The sequence below is a fragment of the Crocuta crocuta genome, unplaced genomic scaffold (genome assembly GCF_008692635.1).
Source record: "Crocuta crocuta isolate KB4526 unplaced genomic scaffold, BGI_CrCroc_1.0 scaffold1758, whole genome shotgun sequence".
In the NCBI taxonomy this organism is placed as follows: domain Eukaryota; kingdom Metazoa; phylum Chordata; class Mammalia; order Carnivora; family Hyaenidae; genus Crocuta; species Crocuta crocuta.
Window position 1 is genome coordinate 197,702 of NW_027531929.1, and position 22,001 is coordinate 219,702.

At 42.3% G+C, this 22,001-nt stretch overlaps 1 protein-coding gene across 1 annotated transcript; it reads right to left on the reverse strand.

Annotated features, from left to right (window-relative positions):
* Positions 1 to 1,629: 1,629 nt before the first annotated feature.
* On the reverse strand, positions 1,630 to 20,410 carry CCL28 (C-C motif chemokine ligand 28). The gene is made up of 2 exons (XM_077775017.1): positions 20,044 to 20,410; positions 1,630 to 2,339 (listed from the first exon to the last, which is right to left on the reverse strand). Exons 1-2 carry the CDS (start codon positions 20,268 to 20,270, stop codon positions 2,147 to 2,149), a joined length of 420 nt encoding a protein of 139 aa, XP_077631143.1. The 5' UTR covers positions 20,271 to 20,410; the 3' UTR covers positions 1,630 to 2,146.
* Positions 20,411 to 22,001: the final 1,591 nt, after the last annotated feature.

Sequence of the window (22,001 nt, forward strand, 5' to 3'; positions counted from 1 at the left end):
AAAGAGAAACGTGGTGAGGGAGATTTGGCAAAACAAAGGCTACAAATATCTCCTCCACTCTGTCTAGGAGTGTGAAATTGGAAACTCGGTAAAATCAGGCTGGGGCCTGTTTGAATCTACCAAGGTGGCTGATGTTAGTATCGCCACCAGCAACGCCAGTAGCAGCATGTTTTAATACTAGACTTCCAAGTAAAATTGTCATCTGGCATCTCCTAGCCCTTCATGAGGCGCCAGATGCACAGATCTTTATCCAAATTCCTCTCCCTCTGCCCCACCTCTTTGTCCACACCTTTCAGGGTCCACTGCTGGGGCTGATAGAATTGAGGAGGGTCTGGAGACCTGGGCACAAAGCTTGTCTCTGCCACTTCCCGCATGAACTCGGGCAAGTCATTTTACCTCTATGAGTTCCAAATTTCCCCGTCCATAAAGTAGAAATATCAATACAAAGCTCACAGAATTGTTGGTGAGAATAAATAAATCACTTGCTATATTACTGTCCATGAGGGGAATTAGTCGGCGGCCATTTGATATTTTAACCTGCATCAGGCCCAGCGCTTCCGTGTGACCCATTATCACCTCCAAGTCAGCCTGGCAACACCACTGCTTGGAACTGGCCTGCGAGGAGGCACAGGACAACTGACGCCTGGCGAAATGGACACTGTGTTCCTGCCATCTGATGGCTATTTATTAAAACTAGGTCTTACTCTGCATCTGGAAGTCTTTGTGGACGGCAAGGAGGACAAAAGATGAGCGATACAGTGGGACCCACCCACAAGGTGTGGGAGACGTGGGCCAGGAGTTAAAAGGTATAGGCTCCTTATTGAGGAGAGTGTAAAGTCATCCCACATGGGTTCCAACTCGGGACCCCTCCCTAGTGATCCAAGAACTCACCGTGGGAGGCAGATGGCTTCCTGAGCAAAGCAGGCTTTTTTTTCCAGCATCAGAATTTATCAATCCAAACAACAGCAGTTACTCAAACTAGATGTGATATTAAAGTGATACTCAGCTAAAACTTTTCTATGTAGAAAATGAACTCCAATGTTTATACACTCTAAATAATGCAATAAGAAATATACAAATTCACATAGAAAGCATTTTTTCTTACTGAAAATGTTGAACCTGAATGTGGTTGTGAGGAAACAGCCTAACCCCGAATGTGGAACAGATTCTGCACTAGACTCTTTTAACAAGTCTGTGCCATGGGAAGAAAGAAAAGGAAAAAAAGGTAGAGATTTTCTTCTAGTAAAATATACTAAAGAAGTGTAAACATTAATTGTAATATGTGAGCTTGATTAAGAAACCTATACAAAATTTATGCTCTGAGAGGCCCCTGGGTGGCTCAGTCGGTTGAGCGTCGGACTTTGGCTCAAGTCATGATCTCTCAGTCTGTGGGTTTGGGCCCCGCGTCGGGCTCTGTGCTGACAGCTCAGAGCCTGGAGCCTCCTTCAGACTGTGTCTCCTCTCTTTCTGCCCCTCCCCCTCTTGCACTCTATCTCTCAAAAATTAATAAACATTAAAAAAAATTTTTTTAATTTATGCTCTGGAAATAGTTGGGGGAAATTCAAAGGTGGAATACATATATATGAGGTGCACTTGTTAATTTTTTTAAGCACAAACCTGATAACGTGATTATATACAAAATGTCTTTATTCTTAAGGGATGTCAAGTTGTAACACTAAAAAAAAATTAGAAGTATCATGATGTTTGCAAGTTGTTTTCAAATGGTTTAGCAAAACAATTACATATTTATATATAAAATGTTTTATACACACAAAGAGAGGAAAAAAAACAAACGTGGCAACGTATTAACGATTATTAATCTAGGCAAAAGGTATACGAGTGTTTATTGTGCTAATCTTTCAACTTTTCTGTAGGTTTGCAAACCTTTCCAATAAAAATGTTGGAGAAATTCTATCTGTATGCTGCTCTTAAAACATTATGTGAAGGTAAGTGTTATCTTTTCATTTCATTTTCAGATGAGTATATTATTGGCTACATTTGTATCCTGTATAATTGCTCCTTTAAAAAACATATTTTGGTCTGCCCTGTTGTCTCCCAATAAGGAACATTCACGTGATACATTTATAAGCAACCGATGGCCAAGTTCACTTCAGGAATTGTCCACGTGGATTCACTTGTAAACGCTTTAATAAGGAGTCTGATGGCCACGGGTTTCGGGTTTCCCGTGACGCGCCCCTTTACTGTTCCCCTTGCCGTCCTGTTTCTTCCTGTGGCAGAGGTTGCCTTTAGCGTTCTTCTTGGCCGCTTGTTCTTTCATCCACTGCTTAATGACGTGACTGTGCGGGCTGACGCAGAGCCTCCTGCGCCGGATGTGAAGGCTGCCAGAAGGGAAAACAAAAATCACTGATGGAAAGTGCGAGTCAGTAAAACTTTAGTGACTTCTAGGCAGTTCCCACTTTTAGTCTTTAGTATTTTTAAAGACTGAATCGTCAAGTTGAGTACCACCGGGATGAATCTTTACTATACCTCTGCCTGGGTTCCTCGAACATCAGTATTAAGAGGAGAAGGAATCTGAGGAGGAGAGAGAGGGGAGGGAGGAGGGGAACAGGGACAGGGAGGAGGAGGAAGAAAGAAGGAAAGAGGGAAAGTAGTGAAAGCAAGGGTCTTTCCTGACCCCAAGTTTCACCCACCGAAACCAATTCACACCTCCCTGCCCATCTCAAACAGCTCCATAGAGTTTTTCTAGATTCTCTCAGCTAAATGCTCTTTTTTCCTTTGAGTCTCAGCATTACCTCTCTTCTGGCACTTAACTTACGCTGTTCTTTGTTTGAGTTTTTGTTTCAAAACTTCTCCTCGTCCTATGGCGTTATGCTCCTTGAAAGAGGAATAGTCTGGAATTTCCTTGAAAAGACCTCATTCACAGGAGGAATTCAGTAGTTACAGAGATGAAGTGAAAATTGTTCAAAACAGTCTGGTTTTGTTTTCAACAAAGCAATCGACTAAAATGTTCTAGGCATTTGTTACCATTTTGATAATAATTTTTAAAATGTTGTGCAGAGGCAGGAAGGAGGGAGCATGTTTAGGGCACAGGACATGGCCTGGATAAAGCATGGCAAGTGATGAGAAAGAAGGCTGGAAACATACATTACAGCCAGTGGATGGGCACGTTAGAGAATTTAAACTTTATCTGGTAGGCAGTGAGAAGAGAGAGGATGTTCAAGAAAGGAGGTGATAGGGACTGAAAGCAGATCTCTCTCAGAACAGTATGTAGTAAAGGTGAAAGTAGGAAAAGAATAGAAAGAAACCATTTAAAGGGCTACTGCAGGGGCGTCTGGGTGGCTCAGTCACTTGAGCAGTTAACCGTCCAACTTCAGCTCAAGTCATGATCTTGTAGTTGCTGAGTTCAAGCCCCCCTTCAGGCTCTGTGCTGACAGCTCTGAGCCTTGAGCCTGCTTAAGATTCTGTGTCTGTTTCTCTCTCTGTCCCTCCCCTTCTCACACTCTGTCTCTCTTTTAAAAATAAATGAACATCTTTTAAAAATTAAAAAAGAAAGAAAGGGCTACTGCAGAATACAATGGTGACCTGAACTGGGTGGGGACAGTAGAAACAGAACAAGAATACCAAACATGAGAGAACTGGAAAATCATATAAAACCAACTTATCAACTCATCCAATGCTGGAAGATGAGGGAGAGAAAGGGTTTGAAGGTGAGTTTGAAATTCCATTCCCGGAAGCCTGGATGGATGTTGGGGTCAGGTGAAGCTTCTGGGCAGGAAATCAAAAGTTCCCCTTTGGGATGTGCTAGCATAAGGTGCTCGTAAAATGGCCCATAGGCAAAAAANAAAAAAAAAAAAAAAAAGGAAGTCTGCCTTTAGGAGAGTAATCAGATATAAAGAGGTGGGTGGTTATGGGGTAGTTCTCTTATAGCAAATACTTGAAGCCATGACAGCAGGTACGAAAACTAAAGATAAAAAGCGAAAACTCTTTGGAAAGAAGAACTGGGGACATATCTATATTTAAGGATGAGAAAGAGCAAGAGGAGTTAAGAACAGCTAAGAAAGAGCATTTAGTAAAAGAGGGGAATCAGAAAAGTTTAGGGCAATGGAGGCCAAAGGAGAAAGGTTTCAGTAAGATGAGCAACGGTGTCAGGGGCTCCAAGAAAGCATCGAGCCATTTGTTAACATTTTATCATACTATAGATCTATACCCCATCTCAAATGTTTTCATAATCATCTTGACCTTGGGGTGGGAGAACCCTAAAGCAGCGTTCAGTTTCTGATAACTGGAAGAATTTCTTGTGACAAAACATTTTGTGACTTTTAACTTCCCACCAGGTATCATCTAACTCTTGTTAAATGTCACACTTCCTGCTGGCTCTACATATACAACACTTCTGTGTCTGGATCATCTGAACCCCCTGCCCTGTTATTGGGAGAAAAAAACGGGGGATAGAGAGGAGGCAGCCATTTCCCCAGATGACCTAGGAGGATCATCTGCTAATGTGGGGACTCTTGAAATGACAGGAGAGTTGGGACAAGGTCTGAATGAGCTAAAGTATAATCAAGCTGGCACGTGGGAATATTAATTTGAAAGAAGTGAGGCTTCTTGATAGGAAGACAATACATTCTCCAAGTGCATTACAATGGGAGGTCTTCCAAAGGAAAGCTCCCCCTCACTGTGGCCAGCTGCTTTCCCTTTGGCTGTGGTGAGTGAGAACCCGGCTGTAGCATGCAGTGGAGGAACTAGAAAGACTCGAAGCTCCTATCTTTCCCAAAGGACTACCGCTCTCTCCCTTCCGTGCAGTGTCGGCAAGGACGTGGGCAGACATCCAGTGGAGAAAGGCTCCACGGACAATCACGTTAGCCCACAGGGTATGCAGGAGGGAAGTGGCACTCGGCTCCCCGGCTCCGGCTCCGTGAGGAATGGGCGCTCCCAGGACGGGCACAGGCCCTGGGGCTGAAGGGAGCACCAGACGGGGCAACGCAGACAGAGACCCGGGGAGGTGCAGAGCACCAGGAAAAAAGGCAGCAGTAGCTGCTGTGCAGCACCGTTTTCTTTTAAAAAATTTTTTTAAACATTTATTATTTTTTTGAGAGAGAGAGAGAGAGAGCAAGCAAGAGAGCGAGTGGGGGGAGGAGCAGACAGAGGGAGACAGAGGATCCAAAGCAGGCTCCACACTATGAGCACAGAGCCTGATGCAAGCCTTGAACTCACAGACCGTGAGATCGTGACCTGGGCAGAAATCAAGAGTTGGCCACTTAACTGACTAAGCCACCCAGGCACCCCAGGACCCTTTTCAAAGGCCTTCCCAGTGGAGCCTCAACTCTCAATGTAATACAATGGGAAAAGGTCGGCTACCAGAACACAGCTCCCAAATTCAAGATGCTATGATGTTTTCAAACCTTAAAGTGTGAAGACTGCTTTCACCTGCACTCTATCCCCTGTGAATTCCGTCAGGATACAAAGAGACGAGGCAATCATGCTAGACAAGGAGGCAGCCTATTCCACACTCCGTCATTCGCCCCCAACTCCACGGTATTCTGATAGGCATTGCCCCGCCTCGTGGTGCACTCCTGGGTGGAGAGTTTGGGCTCTAAGGAACCATAAAGCTGATCCCCTGATTCTTTTGCCCAAAAGAGAGTAGCTAGGGACAGGCCAATGGACCACAGGGTTGGCCCTGCCACAGAGATTAAACCTGGGATGGTTCCCTAAACCTTTTTTCTTTCCCCTTTCCCCTGAGCACAATAACTACTCAACAATCACTTCTGAAAAAGTACGCAAGCCTCCCAGATAACTTTAACAACCCCATGTTTTCTTCCCAACAGATAGTATCTGGGAGCTTCAAAACCTCAGCCCTCTGCCCAAGATAAACAACTTTGCACTGTATTTATGTTTAGAAATAAGCCAGAGGCTCTTTAATGAATCACTGTAGAGGGATTTAAACAAACTCCTCTCTCAGAGAACAAAAATTACAATGATCATTTATAGGGTGTGAAATAAAGGATCTATTCTAGGCAGAAAAGGAAAAGGAAAGAAATCTAGTGAGTCCACTATAAGCTAATTTATATTAGTTAGTTGCGGGTAATAATACATACTTTTTGGGAGTGACACTGCCAACACTTGCAACGTTTTCTGCATCTAAACTACTGTCTCAAACCTATACACTCAGAGTGAAGGGACTACATATTAGATAAGTAAAGACATCCTCTGTATTAAAACAATTTGAAAACAAGAGAACTTTTATCTATGTTGAATGTCAGAAAAACAACAATGAAGATCTGTAATTTTATGATTTAAAAATATGACTTAGTCAAATCTCATCTTATTTGAGATGAGGTCATAACTACTCTATTTTTCAGTTGTCTTATAGCTCAGAGAGGCCAATTTATGAACCTGTACGTTAACAAAGTATTTTTATTAATTTTTTTAATGTTTGTTTTTGAGGAGAGAGAGAGAACAAGCAGGGGAGGGGCAGAGAGAGAAAGAGAGAGAGAGAGAGAATCCGAAGCAGGCTCCAGGCTCTGAGCCTGTACTGCTCTGAGTCAGTACAGAACCCAACCTAGCGCTTGAACCCACAAACTGTGAAATCATGACCTGAGCTGAAGTTAGAGGCTTAACCGACTGAGCCACCCAGGTGTCCCAAGTATTTTTAGATCCATGCGACTGGTTTCATAGTTTCCCTTTAATTAAAATCAAGTGCTTTTCAATTTTTTTTTTTTTTTGGGGGCAGGAGACGGGCAGAGAGAAGAGTGGGAGAGAGAATCCTAGAATCTGTGCTGACAGTACAGAGCCTGATGCAGGACTCCTTCCCATGAACCATGAGATCAAGACCTGAGCCAAAATCAACAGTAGGACGCTTAACTGACTGAACCACCCAGGCACCCCTCTTCCTCTGAATTTCTAAGAATCCTGTCATGGAGCAGTGTTTTTCAAGGTTGGGTAATGGATGGATTCCTCTGAAAGGGAAAAAATGGATCTTAAATCTCAGAGAATGGTCTGTAAGACCCAGTGGAATAGAGTCACTGGGGACTGTAGGAGGCATAGTCTTATTTGGTCACTGCTGCATCCCCAGCACAAGCACCATCCCCAAGAATGGTGCTTGGTACATAAATGTTAATCAATGACTATTTGTCGAATTCATTTAATAAATAAAGAGGCTTCTCAGTGACTCAGGCACTCAGGCATAAGCAATGGGCTTATCTGGAGCTCAAAGAAGGGGGTACCAAATGGCTCATTAGCATCCCCTACAGCCATAAGTGGCATTAAAACCAGCACACAGGGAGATGCCTAATGTGCTGTGGTTATGACTTGAAGGTGCAGAATCAATGAAGTTTGGAGAGAGCATTTTATGGCTGGTTCCATCATCACTTTTGAGAGATCTTTGAGGTATGTGGTGTTCTGAATGAGAAGACCTGGCTCACATCCATCTCTGCCATTCTCTAGCTGTATGTCACCCAGGTTAACCTGATGCTCTCCTCAGCCACAGCTTTATCCTGCGTGACATGGAGATAATTTAAGCCTTCCTCGCAGCATTGTTGTCAGAACCCAGATTTGTTAAATACCAGTGCATTTCAGGTTTTAAAGTTTCTATGAAGACATGAAGAACGCAGAAATCTAAAATATTTAATAACTGAGCCAGAGGTAGGGGTGAAAGGGTTCACCATGAGCCAATAGCTCAGAATCAAGAGCAGAGATGAACATTTGCGCTTGGCTGCATGTGACAGGTACAGACACCTCTATACTTCTGTTCGTTTTTTCAAGTTAAAAAAAATTTTTTTTAATTTTTATTTATTTTGGGGAGAGAGATACACACAGAGTGTGAGTGTGGGAGTGGGGAGAGAGAGGAACACAGAATCTGAAGCAGGCTCCAGGCTCTGAACAGAGCCCAATGCGGGGCTCAAATCGCAAACCGTGAGCTCATGACCTGAACTAAAGTTGGACGCTTAACCAACTGAGCCACCCCGGTGCCCTGTTTTTTCAGGTTTTTATTTAAATTCTAGTTAGTTAATATACAGTGCTGTATTGGTTTCAGGAGTAGAATTTAGTGACTCATCACCCAGTGTATGTAAGCGCTCATCACAAGTGCTCTCCGTATCCATTTAGCCCATCCCCTACCCAACTCCCTCCACAAACCCTCAGTTTGTTCTCTATAGTTAAGAGTCTCTTATGGTTTGCTTCCCTCTCTTTTTTTTCCCTTCCCCTTTGTTCACCTGTTTTGTTTCTTAAATTCCACTTATGAGTGACATCATATATTTGTCTTTCTCTGACCGACTGATTTCACTTAGCGGACTACATTCTAGCTCCATCCCCATTGTTGCAAATGGCAAGATTTTATTCCTTTTGATGGCCAAGTAATATTCCATTGTATATGTACCATATCTTCTTTATCTGTTCATCAGTCAATGGACATCTGGGCTCTTTCCATAGTTTGGCTATTGTTGACAATGCTGCTATAATACTGGGGTGCATGTGCCCCTTCAAATCTGTATTTTTATATCTTTGGATAAATACCTAGGAGTGCAATTGCTGGGCCATAGGGTAGCTCTATTTTTAATTTTCTGAGGAACCTCCACACTGTTTTGCAGACTGGCTGCACCAATTTGCATTCCCACCAGCAGTGCAAGAGGGTTCCCCTTTCTCTACAACCTCACCAACATCTGTTATTTCCTCTGTTGTTAATTTTAGCCATTCTGACAGGTGTGAGGTGGTATCTCATCATGGTCTTTTCTATACTTTTCTTTGAACCTTGTATACACCCCTGATGAATTCAGAGGGTAAAAATGACAGCAATTCATATACTTGCCCGGAAAAAGCTACAGTTAAAGCCACAATAAAATAGAGTCACCTTCTGGTTTTTTTTGTTTGGTTTGTTCTTTTCTTCAGAATGTCCCTAGCTGTGTTTAGGACAGCCATGCACATTGCCCAGAAGGTATCTGTCCTGAATAACAGCACTGTGGTGGGGGCCACGGAGGCCAGTGTGGGCTCTAAACATGCCAGTACTGACAGACTGTGCTCTCTCCAGGGAGCCTGGCACCAGAAAGGTGGAGTGTTTATTCTTCCCTCCCTTGTTTGAATGACTGTATGTTGCACATCAGGCAAAGCCTTCTCAACCTATTGCTTACTGGCCGACAAATGGTCACTGGACAGATTTAGACCTCCCTGAGGCAGGGCACTCACATGACAGCAGCCAAGTCACAATCCCCATCAGCTCTCTGAATTCGACATAAATTCACTCTCTCCAGAAGCCGTCTGGAGATATGGCGTGAAACCTCAGTGCAGCAGCTGGAGGCAATGGGAAGTATGGCTAAAAGAAGAAAAGAAAGAAAAGGTTACATCTTATAGTTCATAGAACAATGGCCTGGACACCAAAAGACAAATAATCCAATTTAAAAATGGGCAGAAAACAGAAACAGACATTTTCTAAAGAAGACATACACATGGCCAACAGACACATGAAGAGCAGCTCAGCATCACTCGTCGGGGAAATGCACATCAAAAATACAATGAGGTATCAGCTCACACCAATCAGAATGGCTAATATCAACAACACAACAAACAACAAGTTTTGGCAAGCATGTGAAGAAAAAAGAAACTTGTGCACTGCTGGTGGAAATACAAACTGGTACAGCCACTATGGAAAACAATATGGCGGTTCCTCAAAAAGTTAAAAATAGAAGTGAAGTACCTTACGATTGATTCAGTAATCAATCACACTACTACTTTTTACCCAAAAAATACAGACACTAATTCAAAAGGATACATGGACTGCTATGTTTATAGCAGCATTATTTACAATAGCCAATTATAATTTGGCTATTATGAAACCAGCCCAAGTGTCCAGTAACAGATGAATGGATAAAGAAGTGGTGTATGTATATACAATGGAGTATGACTCAGCCATAAAAAGGAATGAAATCCTGCCATCTGCAATGACACAAATAGAGATAAAGAGTATAATGCTAAGTGAAATAAGTCAGAGAAAGACATATGATTTCACTCATATGTGGAATTTCAGAAACAAAACAAATGAGCAAAGGTTAAAAGAGCGAGAGAGAGAGAGAGAGAGAGAGAGAGAGAGAGAGAGAGAGAAGCCAAGAAACAGACTCTTGACTATCGAGAACAAACTGATGGTTACCAGAGGGGTAGGAGTGGGGGGACAGGTGAAATAAGTGATAGGGATTAAGGAGGGCACTTGTGATGAGAAACCAGTGATGTATGGAACGGCTGAATCATTATACTGTATACCTGAAACTAATACAACACTGTATGTTAACTCTACTGGAATTTAAAAACAAAAACAACAAACAAACAACAGCCTGGACCTGGGTCTCTTCATAGATTCCAGAGAAACAGAATGCTAATCCATTCAAGTAAGGGGCAAACATGTACTAAGGCCTCTGTGAATGCAGACCTGGGACAGGACGTCTCCCTTCCAGAACTTACACTGTATTTGGGGAAGATAAAACATTAAGTACAGGCAAAGACACAAAACAATGAAGAGATGAAAAATAACTCCAGACAACCATGCTAGCAGGGTTGAAGACTGACCTGATTAGAGATAAAGGAAGTGAGGTTGACAGAGTGTCCCACACAGTTTAGAGGAGAGGAGGGACCACATGAGTCCCGGAACAGGTTTGAAGTTTCCTACCAGGGAAGGACTTGGATGAATCTTTAAGAATTTGGGTGAGAGGAGAAAAATGAAGACTTGTCAAGACTAAAGGAAGTGCGGGGCGCCTGGGTGGCTTAGTCGGTTGAGCGTCCGACTTTCGCTCAGGTCATGATCTCGCCGTTCGTGGGTTCGAGCCCCGCGTCGGGCTCTGTNAGGTGAGAGGAGAAAAATGAAGACTTGTCAAGACTAAAGGAAGTGCATGGTCAAGAATTCTGAAACAGGACAGCCCAAGATGTATTTAGGGAATAGAGAAAAACAGATTACTTAGTTTGAATTGAGTAGCTAGGAAGGTGAGGTATGGGAGATATAATTCAAAAGATAGACTGAGGTCACACCAGTGAGGCCCTGAATGATTTATGAAATGGGGATCATTAAAGATTTGGGAAAGGAGAATTTTAGGAAAATCCATCTTGCAGTGATAAGCAAGATGCATTACGGTGGGGAGTGACTGGAGGAGGAGGTCAAGGTAGGAGGAGCTTATGTTACCCAGAAGTAAGGCGGGCAACACAAATATGAAAGGAAATCCTACCTCCTACTAAAACGTGTCTCTGCAAATTCCTACATGCCACACACACACACAGTATTCTCCTATGTTTCCCATTCCACCAAGTGGGTAGTAAATGTTAAAAATATTTTTTGGAAATTACAGCCAATGGTGGGTGCAGGTGGCAGCCTCATAACAACAGAAACTAGCCCCTAAATTAGTGCTAAAAGAAGTGTTTTGACCTCTCCATAGTGTCAGCTCTAAATAACAGTGGTATCTACCCTAGGATGGGGGAAATCTCAGTAGCCATGCTGTGTCCACATGAAAACATCAGGTCACTCATAACTATGGAGTAGAGGAGCTGAATATGAAATTAAGAATGTTTATGTGACTCATTTTTTGAGCATCACAACTTTCCATTATTATTCATTTATTCACTCATTCATTCAATTACTCAACATTTATTGTGCAGTTAAAATGTTCCAGGCACAATGCTAATGGGGGGGGGAGGAGATACACAAATAAATATAACAGTATGTCCGTGTCCTCAAGAGGCTATAGGAGAGGAGGCACATTTGGAATTAAATGCTTAGGATACAACCCCATTGTCCCACTATAATTGTGCTTATGGAATTCTGTCCTTCTGTCCAAGTCATAAAGACAGGTGCACAGCCGTCCACTATAGAACATTAGAGACCATCTAAATGTCTACCAATAATTAAATAATAGTACATCCAAATGGAATAAAGGATGAGGTATATATATATATACATATATATATGGACATATATGAGTCTCCATAATTTATTGCTATGTGAGAAAAGCAAGTTTCGGTATAAGAACTATAAACAATCTCCATTTTTATAAAAAGAATGTGACACATACACAGAGGAAAAATTATAGAAATATGTATGCCCAAATTTATAAGCAAAGACCACTTCTAGAGAGGGGGCAACTTTTTAACTAGCATGCAATATTTGTATTTTTTCTAAACCTCCAATGCTATGGAAATCTGAACCAAGTCCTATAGAAACACAGAAAGTTAGAGAAATTAATTCTGAATAGGAAAGACAAGGCAGGCATCAGAGGACATGAAGTTTGGACTCAATTGTAAAAGAGGAGTAAAAATTCACCTGATTGAGAAAGGAGTGGAGCAGCCCAAGTAGAAGGAACTACGTGGCCAGAGCCCCGGTGTAGGAGAAATAAGGATGCTTTTCTTGGTTGCATAACTCACAGAGTCCGAGTCAAAACTCCTGCAAGCTGGTATCTTAGACCAGGGCAAGGATGCTCTGTCAAGACTCTTGTCAACTATGATACAAGAAAGCCTGTGCTGCCTTCAGGGGAAATGCGTTGACTCTAGTCTCAGAGCCTCAAGGAGGAGCCATGCCAAGTTAGCAGGAGCTCTTTCCCTCTAGGAAGGAAGGCTTTCACCTTCCTCTCCTGTCCCACCTGTCCTGAATAGCCCAGTGCTGCCATATGCCATATTTAGAAGAGAATCTCAGCTTGAGATATAGATCAATCACAACTTAGCATTAGCCCAATAGTATATTTTTAATTCTCAGGGAATTAGATATATATATTTTCAGGAAATTAAATACACACACACACACACTCCCCAAATATATATTAATTATATTTACATAAATTCATTTACAAAAACGTCTTCAATAACTTTTAAACCACTAATTTGAATTAAAAGATATAGTTGAAATATACCCACGTAAGTGATACAGAGTGTTATCAGTCCTGCTCAGCCTCACTTGTGTTAATTGAGCTGTCACGCAAGTGTGCAGCAGCCCAAATGAGGAAAATGTCTACTTCTCCCAGTGCAAGTCCTTTCATGCCACAAGGATCTACTTCTTTGCTCTCAATCTAGATGCAGTAAAGGGTTTTCCATTTTGTTATGCATGTAACGAGTGTGCACAGAGGCACATCCCAGCACCAACCAACCAGATTCACTAGAGTAAGAAAAGCAAACATTTATCGAGTGTCCACTCTGTGCAGGGTCCTGAAGCCTGCATGAGATATGCTGAAATAAACAAGGCGTAGTTTCTGCCCCCTTGTGATGCTTAATAGTCCAATGGGAGGCAGGGAGGTAAACAAATGATCACAACACAGCAAAACAAATGTTAGCAGATTGACGTGTTAAGTGGAATGGGATTACAGGTGAAAGAAGCCAGACTCAAAAGGCCACATGCTGTGGGACTCCATTCCGATGCAATGTCCTGGAAGGGCAGCTCCACAGAAACTGGATGTGGTTGCAGGGCTTGGGGGTTGGAGGGCGCGGGGAGGGGCTGCTAACAGGGACACGGTCTCTGTTTTGGAGGTAATGAAACATGTTGGAATTGGATAGTAGTGATGGTTGTACGATTCTGTGAATAGTACTAAAAATCACTGAATTGTATGCTTTAAAATGGTAAATTTTATGTTATGTGAATTATGTTTCCATTTTTAAGTGCTATAGGAGCATTTGGTTAACATTGGTTATCCTTTCCTTTATTAATGCATTTATCTCCTAAAATGAATTTTTTCTTCAGCTACACTATGCTGCCTATTCTCCAAGTCAACTGTTTTAAAATCTCAAAGTTTTGGGTTTATTCACATATCCATCCATTCATTCATCACCTTACTACATAAGAATTACTATGTGAATTCTTGTAGAGTGATATATATGATCATATATATATATATACACTTATAAATTCTTATAGCGTGAGTCATTATGCTAGACTTGGGAGTAGAGAGATGAAAAGTTACTAGCTTCAGAGAGCTAATACTCAGACCACTGCTATTACTTGTGGCCCAAGCATCTATAATATATGACATGGACTTTCAGAAACATTGTGGGAATTAAGAAATATTGGCAGACCTGTGTGATTAAGAATTTGAGTTATCTGAGTGCTGACATCAATTCAAGGAATAGTTTTAAGCCAGAAAAGCACACAGAACCTATACACACTTAGTAAACTAAATTACATTTCTCATAAATGAAGGTAGTACGGGCTCACCTAGAGATCATTTAATCTAAATTGGATTAACTATTAAAAGGCAAGAGGCAGGCCAGATTTATTTCACGGTGGCAGATGTGACTGGTGCCCTCCTGAGGCAGCTGGAAATATAAAAAGCCAGGAGAAATGGAATCCTCAGAAGAGTGCTCAAAAAGTCAGGCAGCCAAGACTATTAACAGGGTAGTTTGGACAAGGACAATGCCAAGGTTCTTTTGGAGAACAGCGCCCCCTACAGGTTTTCTCGATCAGTGTCCTGTCAGAACACTTCCATTTCAAAGAATAGTCAGCAACTTCTGCTGATTTCAATGATGATCCAGAATTTCCAGATAGGAAAGATTTGGAGGTGGCAATAAGGCTGAAGAAGGGGCTTAGGTGCCGTTTCTTCCACATTTACATAGTTTTAATTCAATTGATATAGTTACTTGGTTGGGGAAGCAAGCTGGTAAGGGTCTTCCCAGAAAGACCACCCTAGTGCCCCACTATACAAAGCACGGAATCCTGTGGGAAAGAACCTGTGTTTGCTCCAAAGCTGGAGTTTAAACAAACACAGACCTGTCTGATGGAGTAGGGGTTCCCTGAGGGAAATATGGGAAAATTATTGCAAATAAGAAAGAAGGCTTACAGAGGAGGCTTAATAAAGCTGCAGGGCCCAGAGGTATGAACAAGCAAAGACCTCAGGTTTATTGTGGGGCTTTTTCTGCTCCATCCCATCCCCTTTCCTCTGCGCCAGACATGCCCTTTTGCTTTGGAAAGGACGCTCCAGAGTGTATCAACCCCAACAGCTCCACCTGGGAATCTCTTTGGAAAGATGATTTACGGGAACAGTAGATGCACTTCCCTGGGGGCTAAGGTCAGCTCCCTGGGATAAGCGGGTGCCACCAGTGAGTAGGCGGTGGTCAACAGCAGCTGCCCAGGAGAGGCACTGCAATACTGCAGGCAGCGGCACTGATTACGTGAGAGGCCAGCCTCTTTACCCTCTCAGACCACCTCTCCCAGACTCCTAGAGTGAAAAGACCTTTTTCTGAGACCCACAATTTGAGAATTATCAAGAATATTTGGTTTGTGGGATCCTGGGGAAAAACATGTGATGACTGACTAGGCAACAAGGTGGGGACTCAGAACATCATAATTGCTATTCACCAGCCAGTGAAGCCTGGACCATACAGTTTCCATGGGCAGCATGTGTGTACTCAGTCAACTGAACTCAATATTTGAATCATTCTCCAATTTTTTGTAGACTATACTAATTGTTGCCCCATTAAAAGACAATTTGCTACTGAATAAGAAGTGTGAGACAAAGTAGGGGGAAAACACTTCTAACATAAGGCAGAATGTGGCAAGGGCTATGTGAGAAATAGAATGAATGTCTGGAACATTCAGGGGCAGAAAAGATGTACCAGTAACCCAGGTACATCTTTATCAAGGAGGTAGCAATTTAGCTGGGGACTTGAAAGATGGAGAGTTTGAACAGGGCAGTAGATATGGAGGAGACAATGGGTATAAAGGCACAAAAGTGGGAAAAGATAGAAGCTATTCAAACTTGGTGAGAATTATAGAATATTAGGAGCGCAAGTTATAAGAGAAATGCCAAAAACACAAGTTCAGTGACCTCTACAGGAATCTTTTTTTTTTTTAATGTTTATTTTTGAGATACAGAGAGAGAGAGAGAGAGAGAAAGAGAGAGAGATGGGGAGGAGCAGAGAGAGAGACACAGAGGACCCAAAGCAGGCTGTGTGCTGTCAGCGCAGAGCCTGTTGTGAGGCTCGAATTCACAAATCATGATATCATGACCTGAGCCAGTCAGAGGCTTACCTGACAGAGCCACCCAGGCACCCCCATGAAAATATTTTTGATGAACACATCATGATTTACTTAAACTATCTCCTGTGGAAATCTAAATGTGGAGAGATAAATGATGACACCCTCTGCTATTCTCTTTTGCTCCCAGAATACCCAACATGTAGAGAGATGCCGGGGTGGCTCAGTCGGTTAGGCGCATGACTTCAGCTCAGGTCATGATCTCATGGTTCATGAGTTCGAGCCCCACATGGAGTTCGTGAGTTCAAGCTCCACATCGGGCTCTATGCTGGAGCCTGATCTGGATTCTGTCTGTCTCTCCTCTCTCTCAAAAATAAATAAAAAAACAAAATCAAAATATTCAACACAGAAAAGTACAAGGGATGATACAACACCTATATACCCACCATCCAAAATTTTACCAATTTTAATCCTTTTCCATGTTTGCTTTCAGTCTTATTTTTAAGAAATCTTTTTCCAATACTTTACTGTTAACAAGCAAGGCTGCAATAAATACCCTAATAAGAGGCTACATTTGTGGAGTGCTTACTCTGTGTCAGCCACTGCCCTGTGTGAATTAATTCATGCACAGCTACTATATGCAGAAGGTACTATATTCACCTCCATCTCATAGACGGGTTACTAACAAAAAGAAAAGCTACATCATTTTCTCCAGATTAAAGCACCAAGACATGGTGGGGCTGGGATTGGAATCCAGAGAGCCCAACACTTTAAAACCACTAAATTAAGCCTTGCTTGGTCTTCTATGTCTCCCTGGGCCCTGTATGAGAATTCCTCTAAGGCAGTGGTTCTCAAAATTAAACACACATCGGAATCATTTGGAAAGCTTTTTAGACCAGATTGCTGTCTATCGCTCCCCTACCCTAGGTTTCTGATTCAGTATACCAAGGATGAGGCCTAAAAATGCCCATGTCTAACAACTTCCCAGTTGACGCTGATTCTGCGAATTCTGGAACACACCTGGAGAACCACTGCTCTGAGAATAGACCTACACATGGAATCACTAGGTTGTAGGATATACTTGCTTTGGCAGGACATATACTAAACTTGGAAGGCTACAGAGAGGAAATATGCACCTTCTACTGTATTTGATGCTAACAAATTGCTCTCCCAGGGATCACACCAATTTACACTCCCACCTGCAGTACATGAAAGTTCCTTTCATGCACATTTTCAACAATACTTCATAAAGTCACTTTAAAATTTTGTCAATCTGGGGCACTTGAGAGGCTCAGTTGGGTTAATGTCTGACTCCTGATTTCAGTTCAGGTCATGATCCCAGGGTCACGGGAATGAGCCCTGCATCAGGCCCCGCACTGCGCATGAAACCTTCTTGGTTCCTGTATGAAATGTGCATGATTCTGTTCTGACTTCATAGTCCCTTTCAGGCTTGTCGCTCTGTTAACGCTCACCCAATAATATATCGTGTTCGCTTGTCCATATTAGTACAGAGGGATCTTTTGTTGGCAAGATTGCTTCCTTACTACAGCGGAACCACCCAGTCTCACTGATACGTATACTCCCCCTAAATCTTCATGTTCCCATATACACAGAGGTCTCTTTCTGAGCTCTCTTGTTTCATTGCTCTCTTTATCATCTTTGCATCAGTTCCACACTGTCTGTTAAGGTGACTTTTTAATCAATCCTAATACTTAACACAATTAATTCTTCGCACCCAACTTGTTCTTCTTTCAAAATTGTCTTGACTGCTCTCGGCCCTTTACCCTTCTTATAAACTTCAGAATCTACTTGTTAAGTTCTGTAAAAATCTTTGAAGTTTTGGTTGGAATTCTGAATTTAGAACTGAATTCTGGGAAACCCAACATCTGAAAAATATTGTTTCCTCATCTATAAATATAGAATTCTCTCTCTAATCATTCAGGTTTTCTTTGATGTGCTTTAAAACCTTTGTGAAGAAAATAATAAAATATTGTTGTATATCTTATCTTACATCTATTCCTAGGTACTTTATAGGTTTTGTGCTACTGTGAATGGTCTTTTGAAAAATTATGTTTTCTAATTAGTTATTTTTGATATGTAGGAATGCTGTTGTTTTATGGTGATCTTGTATCCAGCAACTTTGAACTTTTTTAGTTGTAATAGTTTGGAGTGGATATTCTTTGGTTTTCTAGGTAAAGAAACATTATTATCTCTTCTTTCTCAATTTCTGTATAGAAATAAAAGGCTTTTCTCCTTTAATCCATTACTTTGTTAAATGCCTAGAACAGGGCTTAACCCACTGTAAACTCAATACACAAATTAAAAATCTTTTTATTTTTGAGAGAGAGACAGGGTGTGAATGGAGGAGAGGCAGAGTGAGAGGGAGACACAGAATCTGAAGCAGGATCCAGGCTTCTGTCAGCACAGAGCCCAACACAGGGCTCAAACTCATGAACTGCAAGGTCATGACACGAGCCAAAGTCAGAGGCTTAACGACTGAGCCACTCAGGTACCACTCAATACACAAATTTTATTTTATTATTTATTTTTTTAGTTTTATTTATTTCTGAGAGAGAGAGAGACAGCGTGAACAGGGGAGGGTCAGAGAGAGAGGGAGACACAGAATCTGAAACAGGCTCCAGGCTCTGAGCTAGCTGTCAGCACAGAGGCCAACGTGGGGCTCGAACCCACAAACCGTGATATCATGACCTGAGCTGAAGTCGGATGCTTAACCAACTGAGCCACCCAGGCGGCCCATCAATACACAAATTTTAAATTAATATAATGGATTAATCTATTTTCTTGCCCTCCTAGGATCAACTATACTTGGTGATAATGTATTAATTTTTATACGATTCTGAGTTTGATCTGCTACTTATTTAAATTGTTGCATTTATTTTCATAAACAAGATTAGCCCATACTTTTATGCCCTGATATCAACCTTCAATGTTTTGGGTATTAAGGTTATATTAATCTCAACAATGCATTGGGTAGCTTTCTCTATTATTCTATTATTTGAAGAGTTTGTGTAAGACAAGGATTGTCTGTTCCTCCAATGTTTGATAAAACCTCTGAAACCATCTAGGCCTGATGTCTGTTTGAGGGTAACATACTCAACTCTGATTTAACAGTTACTTGCTTTCTGGGGGTTTCCTGTATCTTCTCCAATCTTAATATCTTAGTTTTCTAAGAAATTGTCCACTTCATCTACAACTTCGAATTTAATTTCACTAAAGGCATTCAGAAAACCCCACCCCCAAAAGTGCCACTCTATCATATTAAGTTAAAGCCCCTTAAAAATAGCGATGCAAAAAGAGCATTCTAACTTTCCTAAAAGGAGATAAAGCTCCCAAAAGGTGACCTCCCTTAACTTGGGAGGAAGAAAGACATTTTTATCACTAGGGGGCGGCACTTCACCCCTCCCTTGAGTGGAGCGACAAGGTATTACTCCACTCCAGGGGAAGTTGAGGCCAAGAGAAATCCGTACAAATCCTGTTAAACGAACTCTTATCTTCCTGGTCATTAAGCGCCATAGCCCAGGTACCTTCATCTTACCACCTTCTCACGGTTTACCACTCTGCCCCACTTACTGTGTAAGTGTTGACTCAAACTCCTTTAGGTTTTCATTTCCTTATGAAGGCTCCCATGTCTTATATAGATGTGTATGCGTTTTTCTTTTTAATGTCTTTTGTTACAGGGACCCAAAGTCAACCTATGAAGGGTAGAATGAAAGGGTTTTTTTTCCTCCCCTGTATCATAAAGTTGTATAGTACTGTCTCCAGTACCTCGAGGGCTCCTTTTTCATTCTTAATAGCGTTTGAAGAGGAGGCTCCTGTGCAAAGTAACCGTTTAGAAGAGGAGGCTCCTGTGCAAAAGGAAGCTCCGTTTAAAAGCTTGAATCTAAATAATATACACAATATTTATAAACTTACAAATACCATTTGTTTTGAAACTAAAAAAATGTATTCGATTCATAGGTCAAAGAACAAAAAATAAATCACAAAATATTCTGAGAAGTGTAAGTACTATTTATTGTAACGGGTGGGTTATAAATTTGGCCTAAGTGCATTTATTTGAAACACATGCACGAAAAAACGATTAAGCGTTCAACTAATAACTTGGGAGAAGAAACATCAATGAGTAAACTAACACAATCACACACCAAAACCAAAGATAGGGCGGCGGGGCGGCGAGCAAAAGCGCGACGTCGCGGCGTTTTACGGCCGTTGCGCTCACGTGTCTGCGGTCATGGCGGCCACGAAGCAGGAGGGTGAGAGCGGGAGACTTGGTGCTGGAACCGGAGCCCGGGCCCAAGGACGAGGAGGAGGAGGGGAAGAGCGGCGGCAACGAGAAGCGGGTGGTGCCTGTTGCGGCAAAGCGGAGCCACATCCTGTCGCCCTCCCGGCCTCTGAGCGTGCGCCACGGGCTTGGTGCCCCTCGCGAGGCCCCGCGGCTTTTCTGTTAGCCCGTGGGTGGTGCGCGTGGCGCAGGAAGAGAGCGTTCGCGGAGAAGCGGCGCGAGGAGACTAAGGGCCACGCCCAGGGGAGGGGCCACGGGCCCCCAAAGCGCCGGCCTCTTCCGGCGGCGTCCTGGGGCAACTGCGGGCGCCTGCTCCGCGTCGCCTGGGACTTCCCGTGGCGCCTCGAGCCTCTGCCCCCAGCGTCCCGGGGCCGCGCTTGGGCGGCGTGGACGGACGTTCGCAGCACCCAGCACCGGCCTGGGCTACCGGCCGCTGCCCGTCATAGAGCTGCGGGAAATTTTTCGGTTTTTTTATTGATCTGTCCGTTTCCGATGCGGGTATGTTAAAAATCTCACACTATTGTCGAGATTATGTCAGGTTTTTTTTTTTTCCCTTCCGATTTTGTCCGCTTTTGCAATATATCACTTGGAGTTATATGTTCAGATGCACACAAGTACCCTTCTGGTCCACAGCGGGGATTGGAGTGAGGCAGTAGCCTCGGGGAAAATTTAAATGGACGCCCAAAACACTCAGTAATTGAGATAAATAATATTTTCAGGCAACATTTTTAAAAATAAAGTTTATACAAAAAAATCTATGATGAATAAAATACAGTTGACCCTTGAAGAACATAGGCTTGAACCCTGTGGGTCCACGTATAAAGGGATTTCTTCTTGATAAATAGAGTGCCCTAAATGTATTTTCCTTACGGTATTCTTAACATTTTCTTTAGCTTACTTTAAGAGTACAGTATATAATACATGTAACATCCAAAATGTGTGTTTATCAGCTGTTTATGTTACTGGTAAGGCTTCTGGTACAGGGTAAGCTATTAAGTTTCAGGAGAGTCAAAATTCATGTGGGGATTTTCCTCTAGGGTGGGGTGAGGTAAGAGGTCCCTACTCCTAGAATGCTCAAGGGTCAGCCTTCCTTCAATTTTAAATAAAAACAAAGTTTGACCTTGCACTTGCATGACAGGCCTAGATGTACCTTCTTGTGAACTGATACTTTTGTTTTTTTATTATTATTTCTAAGAGAGAGAGAGAGAGACAGCGTGAGCAGGGGAGGGTCAGAGAGAGAGGGAGTCACAGACTGAAACAGGCTGCAGGCTCTGAGCTGGCAGTCAGCACAGAGCCCGACGCGGGGCTGGAACCCATCAACGGTGAGATCATGACTTGAGCCAAAGTCAGACGCTTAACCGACTGAGCCACCCAGGCGCCCCGCGAACTGATGATTTTTATCCTTCTGTAAAATTCCTCTAGTCCTACTGCAAGTTTTTGCCTAAATTCTACTTTTCTAATATTAATATTGTGACACCTTTTGGCTAAATTTACTTATTCACCTTATTTTTTATTTTCTTTTTATTATCCTTCCCCTCCCACCCCCCCTTTCCTTCACTGGATTGATAAGTTTTCTACATTTATCTTACTTTTTTTACTGAAAATTTAGCCTGGGTTAGGTCAAGAAGAAACTCCCTTGGGAAAATATCAACACTGTCTCAAACGTTTTTGAGTTTGAATCATGTGAATAAATTTATTGTGTTACTAATGAAAGTGATTGTCAGGTCAATAATATTCCATAAGCATTTGTGTAGTGCCTACCTTGTGTCTTTTATTGTTCTAATTACTAAATATACAAGAATTAGTGAGTTATAGTACCTG